Genomic DNA, 14,924 nt, shown 5'->3' on the forward strand with positions numbered 1-14,924 from the left:
TATTATTTATATTTTAATATGAGATCACAAAACAATTAATGGAACAATTTATTTTTCTTTCCCGTGTACAAAAACAAAATCTTACACAAAAAAAAAATACAGAAATATAAAAAAGAAAAAAATATATATATATACAATGCTTTTACAACTGAGCTGATATCTGCATTGCTTAAAAGCAGTTTCTTCTATTGTCAGCAGGTTTGTCAGTCAGTCCACTAAATCATAAAGCAGTGAAACATCCTTGGTTACTGGATAGCAGGCGAGGCTGAGATAGAGAGCAGCTTGTTTGGACTCCGCTGTCACACACAGACAGACTGACATCTTTATCTGTGACGTCTACTCCTGAGCTTGTGAGGTGTTGATGTGAACCTTCTGGGCTTCACTCCTGGAATAATAGTTGAGGTGAGTTAATTTTCTTGTTGTTTTCTTTCAGAATCCAAATAATTGTTCAATATTTTGTTGGCTGAAAATCTTACCTTAAAAGGTTGACATAGATCATCACCCATCTCAAAGAAGGATCGGTGCATGCTTTACCTTTGGTTGTGTGGAAACTATAGATCAAAAAGGAAGTAAGATTATTATTCATACACTTATGGTGAACACTAATGCTGTTTTCTGTATCATGTAATCTGATTGAGAAACAGGAGATTAAGATGATTTTGCTCATACTCACATGATGGCATCGATGTCACACATCTCTTTGACAGTCTGCACTGAGTACCCCCTGATAATAGAAAATCTTAGTTTGCCTTTCATGTATTTTGGACAGCAATCAGCACGTACTGTGAAAAAGGGGAGAAGGCAATTTGATCAGATAATGGAAAAGTAAAAGAAAGTAAAATGTGTGTCTATCACATCCACTAAATGATACAAAAAAGAAAAGAAAGAAAAACATGGAGGCAGATATAATTACATACCTGCAGATGTGTCTGTGGCCAGCAAACAAACGGTGAGCAGAGTGATCGCCATCACTGTGACTTTGATTGACTGCATATCTTCCTCTGTGTTGGCAGCAGTGTCTCTGAACTGAGCGGTCGTCTTTCTTGCTTGTCCTCAGGTGGAGTCAGAGAGGATTTGGTGACAAGCTGCTGATCACAGCGGCCTTATATACTCCTGAGACACAGATGAGCTCTGCCCACAGTAGGAGTGTTACACCATCACAGAAAAACCCTGCATTTTCCCCAATGAAAGGAAAAGGGTAAGATGGAGGGATATTACAGAAATTACAGACAGACACCCCCCCACACACACACACCCCTACGCACAACCACACACACACAAACACACACAGTAGTAGAAGTCATGGTATTGTATTGTCGTTGATCCGTGAATACGAGGAAGTACTGATTATTTGTGTGAATATTTGTTTATAGTTCCACAGATCATATCAGTCTGAAAAACTCCAAATACAGAAATGTTGTCATGTTAAAAATGTGTTTAAAGGTCAAGTTTGGGACAAAAAGATTATTACTTTAAAGTATCTGAAGTAAAAGTACGATATGCAGACAAATGTCCTGTGTAACTGCAGCCTACTATTATAAATCATTAACAATAATCAATTATTTTTGTTGTATAAGAATGAATTTTGAATATATAGAAGTGACTCCTTTATAATCTTGAAAATAAATCTTAAAACTTCAAAATGTTAAGAAATAAAATATTTAAGAGGATAATGTTGAAAGGAAAAGCAGCAAATTGCCACATTTGAGAAGCTGGAGTGATGAATTGTTTGGTATTTTTAAATGAAAATCAACTCAAACGACTGCTGCCACTTGAGTTTCTACCAACTAATTGTTTAATTTCTGCTTATATTTAGGGTGGAAAAGTTTAATCTTCAACAAAGAAATGTATTTTATTAGCTGTAAAATAACTAGTAAATTGGCAAGTAACTAAAGCTGATAGAAAAAAGTAAAAGCTTTTATAGTGGCATGAAAGGAAAATACTTAAGAATACGTGTATTTTACATTCCTCGGTGCATTAAATGTTGATCAAACATGATAAAACAAAACATTAAAAAAGGCGTTAAACATATAAGTACAAGCCAGTTTAACTGGCAAACATTGAATTGTTAAGTATCACCACACCTTAACAAAAACAGAGTCCTAAAAATACCCGTGCAACACTGGAACTTTTCAAGGTGCGGCTACTTTCTGTGGCTCTCATCATGCACATAATACATAAAAGGCATTAAAATGATAAATTTAGAAAAATATGACATTTGGAAAACAGTTTACGGAGGATGAAAAGCTTCTTCACTAAAGACCTCTGTACACTTTCGTGATGTGGGCCGAGGCAAGTGGTTAGCTTGGAAGATGTATGAAGGCTCTTTCTAGGTCAGAGGAACCCTTTCTATAAACTCAAGATGCATGCATCAAAGGAAAAAGAGTGCACTGAAGTAGGTCACAATATGCTTTTGTTTAATTGCTCATGATGAACTTTCCAACAAAACCACAGCATGGCTGAGTTATAGCACGTTTCTGATTTCCTGCAGCATTTATATTGTCATTGTGTAATAACTCTTATCACTTTATAATTCAGCTCCATCATTTATATATTAACAGTGAGACAAAATACTGTTCTTTTTCTTTTCATTAATGATCAAGTGAATCTAAATTCAAGGTCAAATCTGACCTCTGAATAAGAGTTTCTTTCTATATTCCAAACTATTCTGTGAACCTCTCCAAATTTTAATGTGTAGTGTTTGTAGTTCTTATCTACTGTGGGTACTGATGTGAATCAGTGGGTACTCAGTGTGGTGATTTTTTTTTTTTTTTTATGTGACATAAAAGGAATAGTTCACATCTTTGGAGACTATTTCACTGCAACACTCAAACTATGAAAGGGTTCCTGGTCACTGCAGTTGTTCCTCCTGATATCTGATTTAAGTGCTGAAAAATAAAGTCTACGGTCAAATTAAATGGGGCTAAATCCCAGTTATGCTCTTTCTATTTTTGTAAAAGTGTATATATTGCTCTTTTAAAATTCATATGCATGGGAATATTGCTTTAACTGTGACAACAAGACATCAAGTGACACATTGTCACTGAAAGTAAAATGGAAGTTCAGGCAGACAAAAGAGAAATGAAGAGCTTTCGGAGCAGAGCTTCCCCCGACTCACACGAAGAGTCATATCTGTAATCTGCCTTTTAACAGCAGACGTTTTGATCTGTCAGAGTAGTATAAGTGCACAACTTACTAGTAACATGAACAATATCTGCTCTGTTCGAGTGCCCCAGTAAGACCTGACAGTGGGAGAGTAAGATTGCTCACACTAAAACTGAAATACAGCCATCATGAAATAGGTGATTTTTAAATGACTGAAACTTAACTTTTCCAATAGACTGCAGGAAGTGAGGGTCTCAAAAATGTGTTGCATTTTAAGGCAAAAACCTTTCTTTTTTTTAACTCTTAAACTTTCCTTTTACTGCATCTCACTGTATACACAAACTTATAAAGAAATGGACTTAGACACAATAAAACTGGGACAATAAATAACATTAAATATGGTTTGCAGTCATAGTTACAGACCTTCTACTGTGGTCTATAATGCAACAGATTAGCAGGATGTTTGTTTCTGAGGTTTGGAGTTACTGAACATTATGTTTCTTGTTCTTAGATTTCTCTTTAAACCAGATCAACTTATGAGGTGAAACAAGTATTCAGATATTTTACTGTAATGTAGCAATATTATTGCATAAATATTACTCTATATTAAAAGTAAACATTTAGAATTGCTACGTTAAAACTTTTACTCTGTATTCAGTACTCCTACTGAATAAAGGTACTGCTTTCAGTTAAGTAAAACTACAATATGTTGTCTAAGTAACATGAGTATACATTTTGCTGACATTTAATATTACTGTGTATTGTTTTTCTGCTTTATTGCTACTGACGCATTACTGTGAATGTAGCATTTTAAGCTTGTCGAGTGAATTTAACCACATTGTAAACAGTGTGTGGTTTAAAGTATGAAAATAAAAAATATCTTATAAAACAATCACATATTGTGTGCATTAAAGTAATTATAGCTGTCAAAGAAATGCAGCAGTTTAAAGTAGCCTCTCAAAGATGGAGGAACATAAAATCAAAGTAATCTAGTAAAGTGGAAGGACCTCATTGTAATAAAGTACGGTGTCCAGGTAAAGAACATTGCCCTGATGTTTATTACATGGAATTAAATAAATAATACATATTAATAACAACAAGGTATTAATTGTGGATGTACAACTTTTCCAGTATTTGTCATAAAGCACAACATTATTTTATGATACTTTTTTTTTTATTCTTGAATAAGTACAACATGTATATACATGAGTAAATATCCTGTATATGTCTTTATTCCCCTATTCTGTGTCACAGCAGAGGGGGTTTTGTACCACAAACTATTGTGGGTAAAAGTTGAACTGTACGTCACTTCTCGCTTGACCCAAATACACAATTGTAAAGATGTTTCCCACCAGGTCCTCGATCGGTGGAAAATTGCCCCCTCCATTTCACACAGTATTTAAACTTCAATGGCAGAGACACACCTCATCAAGTCATCCCAACTCAGAATCCCGATCAGAAAACTGATTGACAGATGAAGAGGATGAATCCAGCTGTGTGTGTCTCCGTGCTGCTGCTGCTGCTGGTGGTGGCGCTGAGTGAAAGCGGTGAGTAGGACTTCACCAATGTTTAACAGCAACATGGTGACGTGTTACATTTCATTAATGTTATTGATTTATCACAACACAGGAGTCACTTGTTCTATACTTTGTGCTTTGAAGTGGGTCATTAAGTGTGTTTTCGGCCCCTGTTTTCACGGAGATGTCTATGATTCGTTTCTTTAAAGGTCCCGTGAAGAGCTGCTGCACACAATACCATGAAACTCCACTCCCAGTTAAATTACTGAGAAGCTACAGGATCCAAGACAGGAAGGAGTACTGCAACATCAAGGCAGTGATGTAAGAAAAGCAAACACCATCTGAAACAACAAACTTTAAATTATCAACTGTCAGCTCTGCTAAATGTCTGAACTTCTTCTCTTGTCTGAAAACAGTTTCAGGATGGTGAAAGGCAGATTTGTCTGTGCGGATCCTGACAGTATGTGGGTGCAGAAGGCCATGGAGTCTATGCATCAGTAAGATACTGTCTTTACTCAACCTCAAACACCAGCACTGATTAAGTCTTATGTGACTATGTAATAATGTTTCCCTTTTGTGTTTTTTTTTAAACAGAAAACGTTGAGCACATGGAGAGCATCTGAGAAAAGACATCAATGAATGTATCATTTTAAAATTAATTAATGTCATATTTGTAAAACTTTAAATGTGTTGATTTCAAGAAAATAAACACAATATATATATATATATATATATATATAAGTAATTTTAAGAACCTGAATGTTTTTTATAGGCATTTTCAAAAATACTACAAACATCAGCAGTATTAGTGCTCACTGTAAAGGGAAGAAAATAAATATATTTTAAAGACAGAGGAGCATCTCGTAATCTACTGTCTGATGGGATGAGGAGGGAGAGGAAGTTTGAAGTGAGAATAGAAATGGGGAAAACAGAAGAAAAAAGTGACAGAATAACAGAGGGGAAGTAAAGTAGGCATACCAGTACTTCAAATAGTACTAAAGGACAGAAATCAATGTACACTTAATTTCAGGGTCATTAAGGATATGTAGTTGAAACTCAAATACAACGTACATCAACACTGAAATAAATCCTACTCTCATCAAGGTTATAATGTTCAGCTCCTGTTGAAACCTTATTTAGTTACATTTATAACTAAATAGTTTGCCCTCATTGTTGTTAAAACCCCAGGCTGGACCGAATACTGGAAACACCTCTCTGCATATTTTCATTTAACTCAACCGCACCACAAATAGGTACAACAACTAAGAGAGCAATAAAATGGAGTCAATAACAGAAAGGTTTCAGTCCCTTTACTTCAGTAATATTTTATTTATTATTTTTCTTCAACCAGTGTTTATTCTTTTAATGGTGAACTGTTGATCCATAGAAACAAACTTGACATCCAGGACAGTGAGTGACCCTGCACAATTTGATCCACAGTGTAAATCAGAGTGCAATAATTCGGATTCAGGGTGTAGTTCAGGGTGTAATTCAGGGTGCCACCAGTGGGCGGCAGCGGTCAACAGCAGCAACAGGAAGGATTCACTCTGTGATTGCCCTGCCACGTTATCCAGGCGGAAGACGCCGTCCGCGTGTTTATTCCCAGCTGTGTGACATGCCGAGTCTGCGTACATAACTGCACCTCATAATGAACTCTGTCCTGCTGATAAGAAGCGTCTGTGGTTCTGGTTCCGACACCGGGAGGAGATGAAGCGACACGGAGCAGGTGTGCACCGAAGCTAACTGAGGTAGCTGCGTCGTGATGCCAGCTGCGAGGAGAGAGATGCTTCAGAGAGCAGCACGGTAAGAAGACGGAAACACCTGCCCCGTTTATAACTCCACCTGTCAGTGTCCCAACAACTCATACAGCTTTGAATTTGCACATCCACCTTATTACGGCTGAGTTTACGGTAAAATATGAAGACCTGTCCCCCCCCCTCTCTCCCTCCTCCCCCTGTAAAATACACTTTTACCGGTTTCACGCTATATTATCACATTATGTGATATAAAAACAATTATTTGTGCACTCATCAGGGAACACATTAGTTTAGATATTTACAAAATGACCAAAAAAAATACAGAGGTATTAACTGCAAAGTGTAGTTAAACTGTCAAAGTAAAGGTGCTGGTTTGGTGCCCTCAGACGGATATATTATGATTTATTACATCATTATATTCTTAATACTGAAGCATCAGTGTGTAAGCAGTATGTTACTGTTGTAGCTGCTGTAGGTGGAGCTAATATCCAGTTTTATATATTCAGGGTTACTGGATTATTGTGAGGGGTCGTCAGATGATTACTGGGAGAAGAAATAAAAACATTTCTGATTCACAAATCTGTTTTCAGTTTTTGGACTTCTGTCTAATCTTTGATTTTTGGTGAGATGTTGGATCATTTGGACGCTTATTGAAATGAATGTTGTGTGAGAAAAAAAAAAGCACTATTTGTTGGAGCTGTTAACAAGTCATAGACATCTGAAAAGAAAAAAAGCAGCATTAAAGTACAAGTACCTCAAAATGGAACTTAAGTTCACAGTTAACACGGTTAAACGGAGTTAAACGCTGCACACAACTGCAGCAGCTTTTCTTTATGGTCTTTGCTCTAAACCTACAAAATGTCATGAACACATAACGTAGCTAATGTTTTGTTTTTAGGTGTAATGCGAGCGTGAAATGTACGTGGATGCAGTGAAGATGGTCACAGCTGGATGAGGTTCACCCGCTGATCCAGCAGGTACATCCGGGCTGAAAGAAGCAGGAGCCATGAAAGAGGAGGGCATGGCAGAGCAGGGAGGTGCCGCTCTGTTCGAGGACCCGGACTTCCCCTCGGAGGACAGGTCCCTGTTCTCTGACAGCTCCACGCCTCTCGCCAGGCTGCAGGGAGACGTCACCTGGACACGCCCGCAGGTGAGAGTGACAAGAGGATGTTGGAATTGCCGCAGGAAATTCCTTTAATTTTTAATGTGCCACGGGTCAGATGTTTACCGGCTGTTAACATAATGAGAATTTTTTTTTTAATGTCAAGTAGTTCTTAATCTTTTTGGTTCGTGGCCAATTTAGTTTTTATCGCCTGCTTAGCCAAGGAAGGATTTCTCTATCAGGTTGTTGATTTAGGTTAGGTTAGGTTAGGTAGTTACTTTATTAATCCCCGAGGGGAAATTTTTTTCGCTACAGCAGCATACAGGAAGCAATGAGATAATAATAGAAATAATAGAATACAATAATAGAATATAATAGAATAATAGGAAAGCAATAAAATAGCAGTAAAAAATGATGATGAAAGAGTGCCTGCAGGCTCTAAGTTCACAAAAGAAGTTATACTTGTAACGTTATCTTTATTACTGCTGTTTTTCCATTGTAACAATTTTGAAATCAATAGTGTTTTGCCATATAGAATTAGCTCTAAAGGGTTTAATAAGTATTCTTTCACTCAGTCCCAGTCCAACTTTATTTTTTTATTTCCACACGTCCAGGAGATCTGCCAGTCACCATCTCTCTTCCCGAGCGACATCAGCCTGGGTCACGCCAAACAAGGCCTGTTGGGAGACTGCTGGTTTCTCTGTGCGTGCACCATCCTGCTAAAAAACAAACAGCTTTTAGACAAGGTACACAAACCGCTGTATTATCTTTTTGATTTTTTTTTTTTTTTGGGGGATTTTTGTGCTGAATTTGGAGAGGGCCATTCACCAGCAAGCATGTGAAACGTCAGAAATGTTGTTTACCTCTTTCACTGCTCTTGTCCTCTGAACTCGTGTAGGTGCTGCCTCCAGACCAGCCCCAGTGGGGTGACAGCAGCTACAGGGGCTCCTTTCAGTTTCACTTTTGGCAGCGTGGACACTGGACAGAGGTGACCGTTGACGACCGCCTGCCGTGTATAAATGCCACGCTCTGCTTCTCGTGCTGCCAGTCCCCCACGGCCTTCTGGGTAGCCCTGCTGGAGAAGGCCTACGCCAAGTACGTAGCCTGTGAAATTTCCCTGTCCTCTCTCGCTCTCAGTTTAACTTACTGTACTATCCTGTAATGTGAAGTTTGAAAATCGTATTTCCTGTGGCTTTGATCCTCTCTAGGCTTCATGGTTCTTATGAACAGCTGTGGGCGGGGCAGGTGTCCGAGGCCCTGGTGGACCTGAGTGGCGGCCTCGCGGAGTGCTGGAGCCTGGGACACCCGGGCTCAGAGGAGGAGCAGCGAACCGAGCGGGACAGTGACCAAGTCAGGAGGAGACGGCTGGACCTGAACCTTCTGTACCCTGTGAAGGATGAGTGTGCGCTCAGCTGCTCAACTCACAGCACCCCCGGAGGTCAGAAAACAGTTTGCTTGTAGATGATCCAGCGAGTGATTGTGCCACATCAGCTCGTGAACTTCTTGCCTGTTTTAGGAGTGAGTGAGCTGGGTCAGCACCACGCTCTGACTGTCATGGAGTGGTTGGATGTGAAGAAGGTGTCGGGGAGTGAAGTGCGCCTTCTCAGGATCAGAAACCCCTGGGGAAGATGCTGCTGGGGGGGGGCCTGGATCTGGAGGTAGACGTGTGTCATGAAGATTTGTCTGTTGTAGATGTGTCTAACCTCGAGGAATTTTACTGAATCAAAAATATTCAGCTTGAACCTTGTTTAAACATGCTAAATTGCATTATAATGGCGTCGTCACCTGTTAACATATTCACAAGATTTTGAAACTGAAAATTAAGTTGGACTCCAAGCAGCTTCATTATGTCATCAATATGTATCTAAACCTAATCTTTCGTTTTAAAAACTTGTCGTGAAGGCTGTTGAATACACTGTGGTCGGATACATACGCTGAATATGAGGATTTTAGTTAAAAAAAAAAAGGAAATTTGGAAAATAGTCAGGTTGAATCATTTAGATCAAAAACAAAGGAGAGAGGTTTCCCAGACAACCAGTGGGTTGTCACAGTGGCTGGTTGTTACATTTACAACTCATCCACATTTCTCTGTGGCTGCTCATTTGTCGACTGAATGTGCTGCTGCTTTCCTTCACTCACCAAACTCAGTTAGAGTAGAGTGCCGCAGTCACATGACACATGTTCAGTGAGAAATATTCGTGTCTTTCTTCAGGGAAAAGGAGTTGAGGTCGGCCCAAATTGCTAAATTAGACATTACTTTACATTACTTGAAGTCACCAGGTCTATTGGGGGAACTTGCTAAGTTTGATAGCACCGGCGAAAACGTGATTTCAGACTTCAGTTTCTGCCATAAGTATAATCTTATTGGTTAATATTGACCCTTACTGCATTAATAAACAGGTACATCAAGTCTAAAGAACACCTTAAGCCCTTTGTTGACTTGATTCATTGTGGATTTGGAGAGAGTCTTAAGCATCCACAGCACCTGTACTGTCAAAAAGTTTCTATGTGCAGGGAGGTCAAGACATTTTGATTAATCTCGTCTTCATTTGTCTCTTTCTGTCTCTCTCTGCAGGGGCGCAGGTTGGGGTTGTGTCGACCCTGTTTGTGCTTCAGACCTACAAGCCGGGCTGTCTGAGGGCGAATTCTGGTTGGATGAGGCCGAATTTATGTCACAGTTTGATGATGTCACAGTGGGGTATCCCATCAGTGAAGAGGGACACTTGAAGAGCATTTATACTGGTTAGTCGCTTACTTTGCGGATTTTTGACCTTCGTGGTGCCCTTTTTTTTTTTTTTTTTTTTTTTTTTTTTTTTGCATCCTGACGACTCTCCTGCCCCGACAGGAAACCTGCTGACACACAGCCATCAGCTGGCTGGCCGGTGGACAAAAGGGCTCTCTGCCGGTGGAAGCCGAAACAGCAGCAGCTACAGCACCAACCCCAAGTTTTGGCTCAAAGTGTGTGAGAGGGGAGAGGTACTGGCGTCTCTGCTGCAGCATCGAAAATGGAGAGACACACAGAAATACGCACAAATGCCACCCGGGGACAGCACGAACACAAAGCACCAGCACTACCAGGCGATCGCTCTGCACATGTGGAAGGTATGTGCCGTCATTAAACATGAAACAAGCGTGTGCTTTGTGTGGGTGGGCATCATGTTACTCACGTTTAATTCTCACCAGGTGGAGAAGAAGCGTTTTAATCTGAACCGGATGTTGAACAAACCTCCTTGTGCTTCTACTCACTGCCATGCCTACGAGAGAGAGGTGGTTCTCTGCCGGCAGCTGGCGCCCGGGTACTACCTTCTTATCCCCAGCACCTTCCAGCCGGGAGCTGAGGCCCGCTTCCTCATCAGGGTCTTTTCCTCCTCTTCCTCATCAATCAGGTAGGAGGAACAGGAAGACGACGTCATCTCTGTAAAAATGACTGAAAGACTGTAGAAACACAAATTACTACAATGGAGTATTCGGGCCTCATTAAGGGGGAAAAAAATTAAGTGGAGGATTTAAAAAAAAAAAAAAAACTTTGCTCTTGAGGAAAAACTCAACATGTCGAGAATAAAGTTTAAATTATATTTCCAGAATAAAATTACATTTCAAAACTAAAGTGTAACTTTTGAGAATGTATCAAACTACCTACTTTGCGCATATGATTCTACAAGATGCCACGTGTAGATGAACGCTTGCAATGGTACTTCAGAACCAGTTTTAATAGACAGATGCGAAGGTATCGATGGTAACACCTGCACACAATACAAAGAGGATTTATCGTATCACAAGACATAATAGGACAATTGATGAAGCTGTTTGATCCTGAAAGGTAGGAGCTCAGAAGAGTGTGGTGTCTGAGGTGCAGGCAGTACTGCAACAGAGATCCCAAGGTGCTTCCCTTGCTTCTCAATAGTTTGACTTCATTCTTGAAATACAATATTCTATTCTGACCATTTCAAACTTTTTTCTCAGCACTTTATTGTCAAAATTCAAATAAATTACTTCCTCCTCAAAACATTTTTTTTATGTGGACCCTAATACTCTTGTCGTAAATGTCCAAAATTGTGCTTTAAATGAATAACTCGTACACTTGAATTAGTATGACATATTGTAAAACAATTGCTGACATTTAACAAGTACATTAGATAAGCTCTGTTCGACATATTTAACAGAAGATGGATTTTCCCTGTCAGCTTTCCTCCTGTAAAGACTTTATGTCTCTGACTGCCATGACATTCATGACATAACAAAGTTAATGTCTTCCTCAGTGCCCTGAAAAGCCCAGCGCCCACACTGCCATTGACAACAGATGGTGAGTGGGAGACCAGTTACCTCCGAGGCTCGTGGGTGGAGGGAAAGACGGCCGGAGGAAGCAGAAACTTCCTGTCTCACTGGCAGAACCCCCACTTCCCTTTTACAGTGTGTGATGAGTCAGCAGAGACATCAGAAGTTAATGTCAGGATTAGCCTGCAGCAGAGCCGCCCTGACACCGACCTGCACCCGATTGGCTTCCACATTTATAAGGTCAGTCAAATATTAAGGAAGGATAACAGTGATTAAACATCACTCATTCTGCTTTACAATCTGTTCAGTTTTAACAGTAACACTCAAAGATGTTTGAGCTAGCGTTAAACTAAATAAGTAGGTCTTGTGCTTGGATTTCTGTCTGTGACTAAGTGTCCCAAAGCAGTGGTGGCATAAATAACTTACAACTAAACAAACAGAAACATTATCAGACTAAAACCGGCTCTATATTTGACTGTAATGGAGCAATTTTTCAGGCTGCTTCATGTTTGTGAAGATTTTTATTCTGTACAGCAAAAAAACTGGACTTTATGAAGGAATCATTGGTGTGTTGATGTGGTTGGTTTGTGGAGCAAAGTGCACGTCAGTAAATTTGGGCATTTTTAAAACACCAATGGTAAATGTGTCGGGAGTTTGTGCCAACACAAAAACGAACAGATTAAAATCAATTAAATACCAACAAGAGTGAACAGGCCGTTGAACAGCTCCTGAAAAATTCCAAGCAAATTAGAGTTAATCCATTAAAAAAAACAACCCGTCCATTTCTTAAATCTTAGATTATGACTAAGCACCCACTTTACACACCACTGCTGGAAATAGACTGGCGTTAACCTCGTTATATCACTGCACAGACGGTAATATAGTCTAATTTGTTAATGATGAGTGAAAGCTGCCATGGTCATTCTACGTGTCTGACTTTAACAACGTACCCAGGTATCGGAGGGGGAATCGGAGCAGACGACGGCCGGAGATGAGGATCCTGCGGCCAGCTGCGTCCCCCACTGTCACACGCAGGACGTCAGCCTGGCCTGCTCCCTTCCTCCTGGAGCTTACACCGTAGTGCCCTCCACTTATCAGCCCGACTGCTCGGCGAACTTCACGCTCAGCCTGGCTCGCAGGATACACAGGTCAGCTCCCTTCCTCTGAGCTCGGCTTCTTCCTTTGCGTCGTAACGATTCCGACTTTTACCCCACAGTTTCTAGTTTCCGTTCTTGTCGTTGTGCAACTGTTGAAGCTGATGGTGGATCTGCGTTTCTTTCAGGAAAGTGGTGAAAAGTCAGGAAAGACTGGGGAAAACCATTCGGGAGGTTTGTTAATTTGAGCACACGCTGTATTATATAGCACTGAAATGATTGTTATATTAAAAAAATCTGTAGAAATTGATTGATTAAATGTTTGTATTTTTTTTTTTTTAACGGTTCAAATCGTTTGATTGTTTCTACATGTGAGGATTTATTTTCTCTGTTTTATCCAATTCAATACTTTGGACTTCAAACTGTTGGTCAGACCAATCAAACTATTTGATCACTTTCATGTCAGGCATTTATTACAATGCCTGACTAATGTTTTAATTCATCAACCATAGAACGATCAAAACAATAACTGTTAGTTGCAGCATTTTCTGACATTTTGATCATAAAACTTTATTGTCATACCTTCATCTCAGGCTGCTCCTCCTCTTCCTCGGTGTTTTACCTCCTTACAGTCTCAACAAATCGAATGGTTTTGGGTCTTGACAGCAAGTCCCGCTTGAAGAACATTTCAGGGCAACAAATAACATGTGCATAGCTCATATTTTTCTCATTTTAGTGATTGTGGTCAGAAGATGGCAGCACTGAATAATCCTGCGTCTCCTCTCTCTGGGCGGCAGGTCTCTCACATCTCTGTGATGCAGAGCTCGTCCTCTGGGACTGTTGCTGCTCCGCCGACGTTGACTCACCTCCCTGTGCCTCTTGGCCCACGATGAAAGAACCAGCTCTATCATCCAACCTCACCACAGAGGCCATGTGTGTGTTTGTGTGCGCATGTCCTGTATGTACGCGTACCATGAGTGGCTGAGAAGGCAGGCAGACTTAGTGGGAATCCTCGAAACCCCTTTATCCTGAACCGCTGAGGCTCTGGGTTGACGGGCAGCTACACACTCATCGCCGATTAGGACATCAGAGGTTGCCGGTGGGCTGGGCTGCTAATGAAGTCTGACGGGACTGGCTGGTATAAACAAACAGCCGCCACTGAAGAAGACCGCCACTGCTCTTTCTCATTCACTCATTGGTGCGCCTGCCGGCCCAGAACAAAGGGCCCTCTCATGAAGGTCCTCACAGAGGCATAGGGGGCAAGGGACGAGGGGATGGTCTGCGACAGCAGAGCCAACCAAAACCACACCACACCATACCGTGCCATACCATCCCATCCCAGAGCTTTCCTACCATCCCTCACCCCCCAGACACTCTGCTTCTTATCTAGCTTGCATTGTTTGTTTCTAGACGCATACATTGGGTTTTCACAGTCCATTATCCAGAAACGTGCTCACAATCCTGACAAACACTGTCAGTCAGGCTGGACCTAAAGAAGTCCTCTCAGTTCCTGATTTCATCCTAACCCTCCCAGTTCCCTTTTTGTCCCCCAGACTCCGTCCACAGCTCCTCTTGGACCTGAACAGAGCCACTGTTTGCAGTTGCCGCAAGAACGGATGACAAGCGGAGGGATGGAAGGGATGAAACGAGGGATGCGGCATATCAGAGAAAGCTGGCTCATGTGAAGAAGCCGCCGGTCCTCTTTGTGTTGAGGCAGCGCATGTGTGGTGGTGTGTGTCTGCCCGCTCGTACCCGTGTCTGTGTGCGCTGAAGTCACAGGGTTTCTGATTATTCACTGGAGCTAACAGACTTCTAAAAAAGCTGTAATTAACTGATCAGTGGTACTGTGCTGTGTATTTATGATGATTGAAAGCAATCAGAGATGATGAATAAAATGTTCAAACACAACTTGGTACTGATCTGCTTCATATTTTAACATGATTTTAGCCGCATATCTCTGTATCTTGGAGTTATGTACATTTTCGTAGTGAGTTTAAATGCATAGATGTGAACAAGGGTGTAACCATGGTATCGACTTCGGGGGTTGTCACCATGACGGTTGCCCCCACTGTTT

At 40.8% G+C, this 14,924-nt stretch overlaps 3 protein-coding genes and 1 long non-coding RNA gene across 4 annotated transcripts in view; 2 read left to right on the forward strand and 2 right to left on the reverse strand.

Annotated features, from left to right (window-relative positions):
* On the reverse strand, positions 1-1,062 carry ccl20a.3 (chemokine (C-C motif) ligand 20a, duplicate 3). Its single transcript, XM_069706218.1, has 4 exons — positions 918-1,062; positions 674-782; positions 477-551; positions 1-385 (listed from the first exon to the last, which is right to left on the reverse strand). The coding sequence occupies exons 1-4, from the start codon at positions 991-993 to the stop codon at positions 337-339; spliced, it is 309 nt and encodes a 102-aa protein (XP_069562319.1). The 5' UTR covers positions 994-1,062; the 3' UTR covers positions 1-336.
* Positions 315-14,924, forward strand: part of ccl20a.4 (chemokine (C-C motif) ligand 20a, duplicate 4) — a 27,667-nt gene continuing 13,057 nt past the window's right edge. Inside the window, exons 1-6 of the mRNA XM_069706219.1 lie at positions 315-402; positions 1,058-1,198; positions 4,461-4,652; positions 4,832-4,943; positions 5,039-5,119; positions 5,217-5,248. Of these exons, the coding sequence (XP_069562320.1) occupies positions 4,580-4,652; positions 4,832-4,943; positions 5,039-5,119; positions 5,217-5,226 (276 nt within the window). The 5' untranslated portion in view covers positions 315-402; positions 1,058-1,198; positions 4,461-4,579 and the 3' untranslated portion in view covers positions 5,227-5,248. The remainder of the gene's footprint in view (positions 403-1,057; positions 1,199-4,460; positions 4,653-4,831; positions 4,944-5,038; positions 5,120-5,216; positions 5,249-14,924) is intronic.
* Positions 6,170-14,758, forward strand: capn10 (calpain 10). The gene is made up of 13 exons (XM_069706212.1): positions 6,170-6,425; positions 7,278-7,529; positions 8,096-8,227; positions 8,380-8,576; positions 8,690-8,919; positions 8,998-9,139; positions 10,057-10,223; positions 10,327-10,583; positions 10,665-10,867; positions 11,741-11,996; positions 12,711-12,904; positions 13,039-13,084; positions 13,648-14,758. The coding sequence occupies exons 2-13, from the start codon at positions 7,386-7,388 to the stop codon at positions 13,741-13,743; spliced, it is 2,064 nt and encodes a 687-aa protein (XP_069562313.1). The 5' UTR covers positions 6,170-6,425; positions 7,278-7,385; the 3' UTR covers positions 13,744-14,758.
* LOC138625345 (uncharacterized) lies at positions 10,835-12,795 on the reverse strand. The gene is made up of 3 exons (XR_011311232.1): positions 12,707-12,795; positions 11,122-11,224; positions 10,835-10,916 (listed from the first exon to the last, which is right to left on the reverse strand). It is a non-coding gene; the product is annotated as an uncharacterized lncRNA (long non-coding RNA).

The sequence above is a fragment of the Brachyistius frenatus genome, unplaced genomic scaffold (genome assembly GCF_029030835.1).
Source record: "Brachyistius frenatus isolate BFR_SWC_R1_liver_20210118 unplaced genomic scaffold, ASM2903083v1 Contig_61, whole genome shotgun sequence".
Lineage (NCBI taxonomy): Eukaryota > Metazoa > Chordata > Actinopteri > Embiotocidae > Brachyistius > Brachyistius frenatus.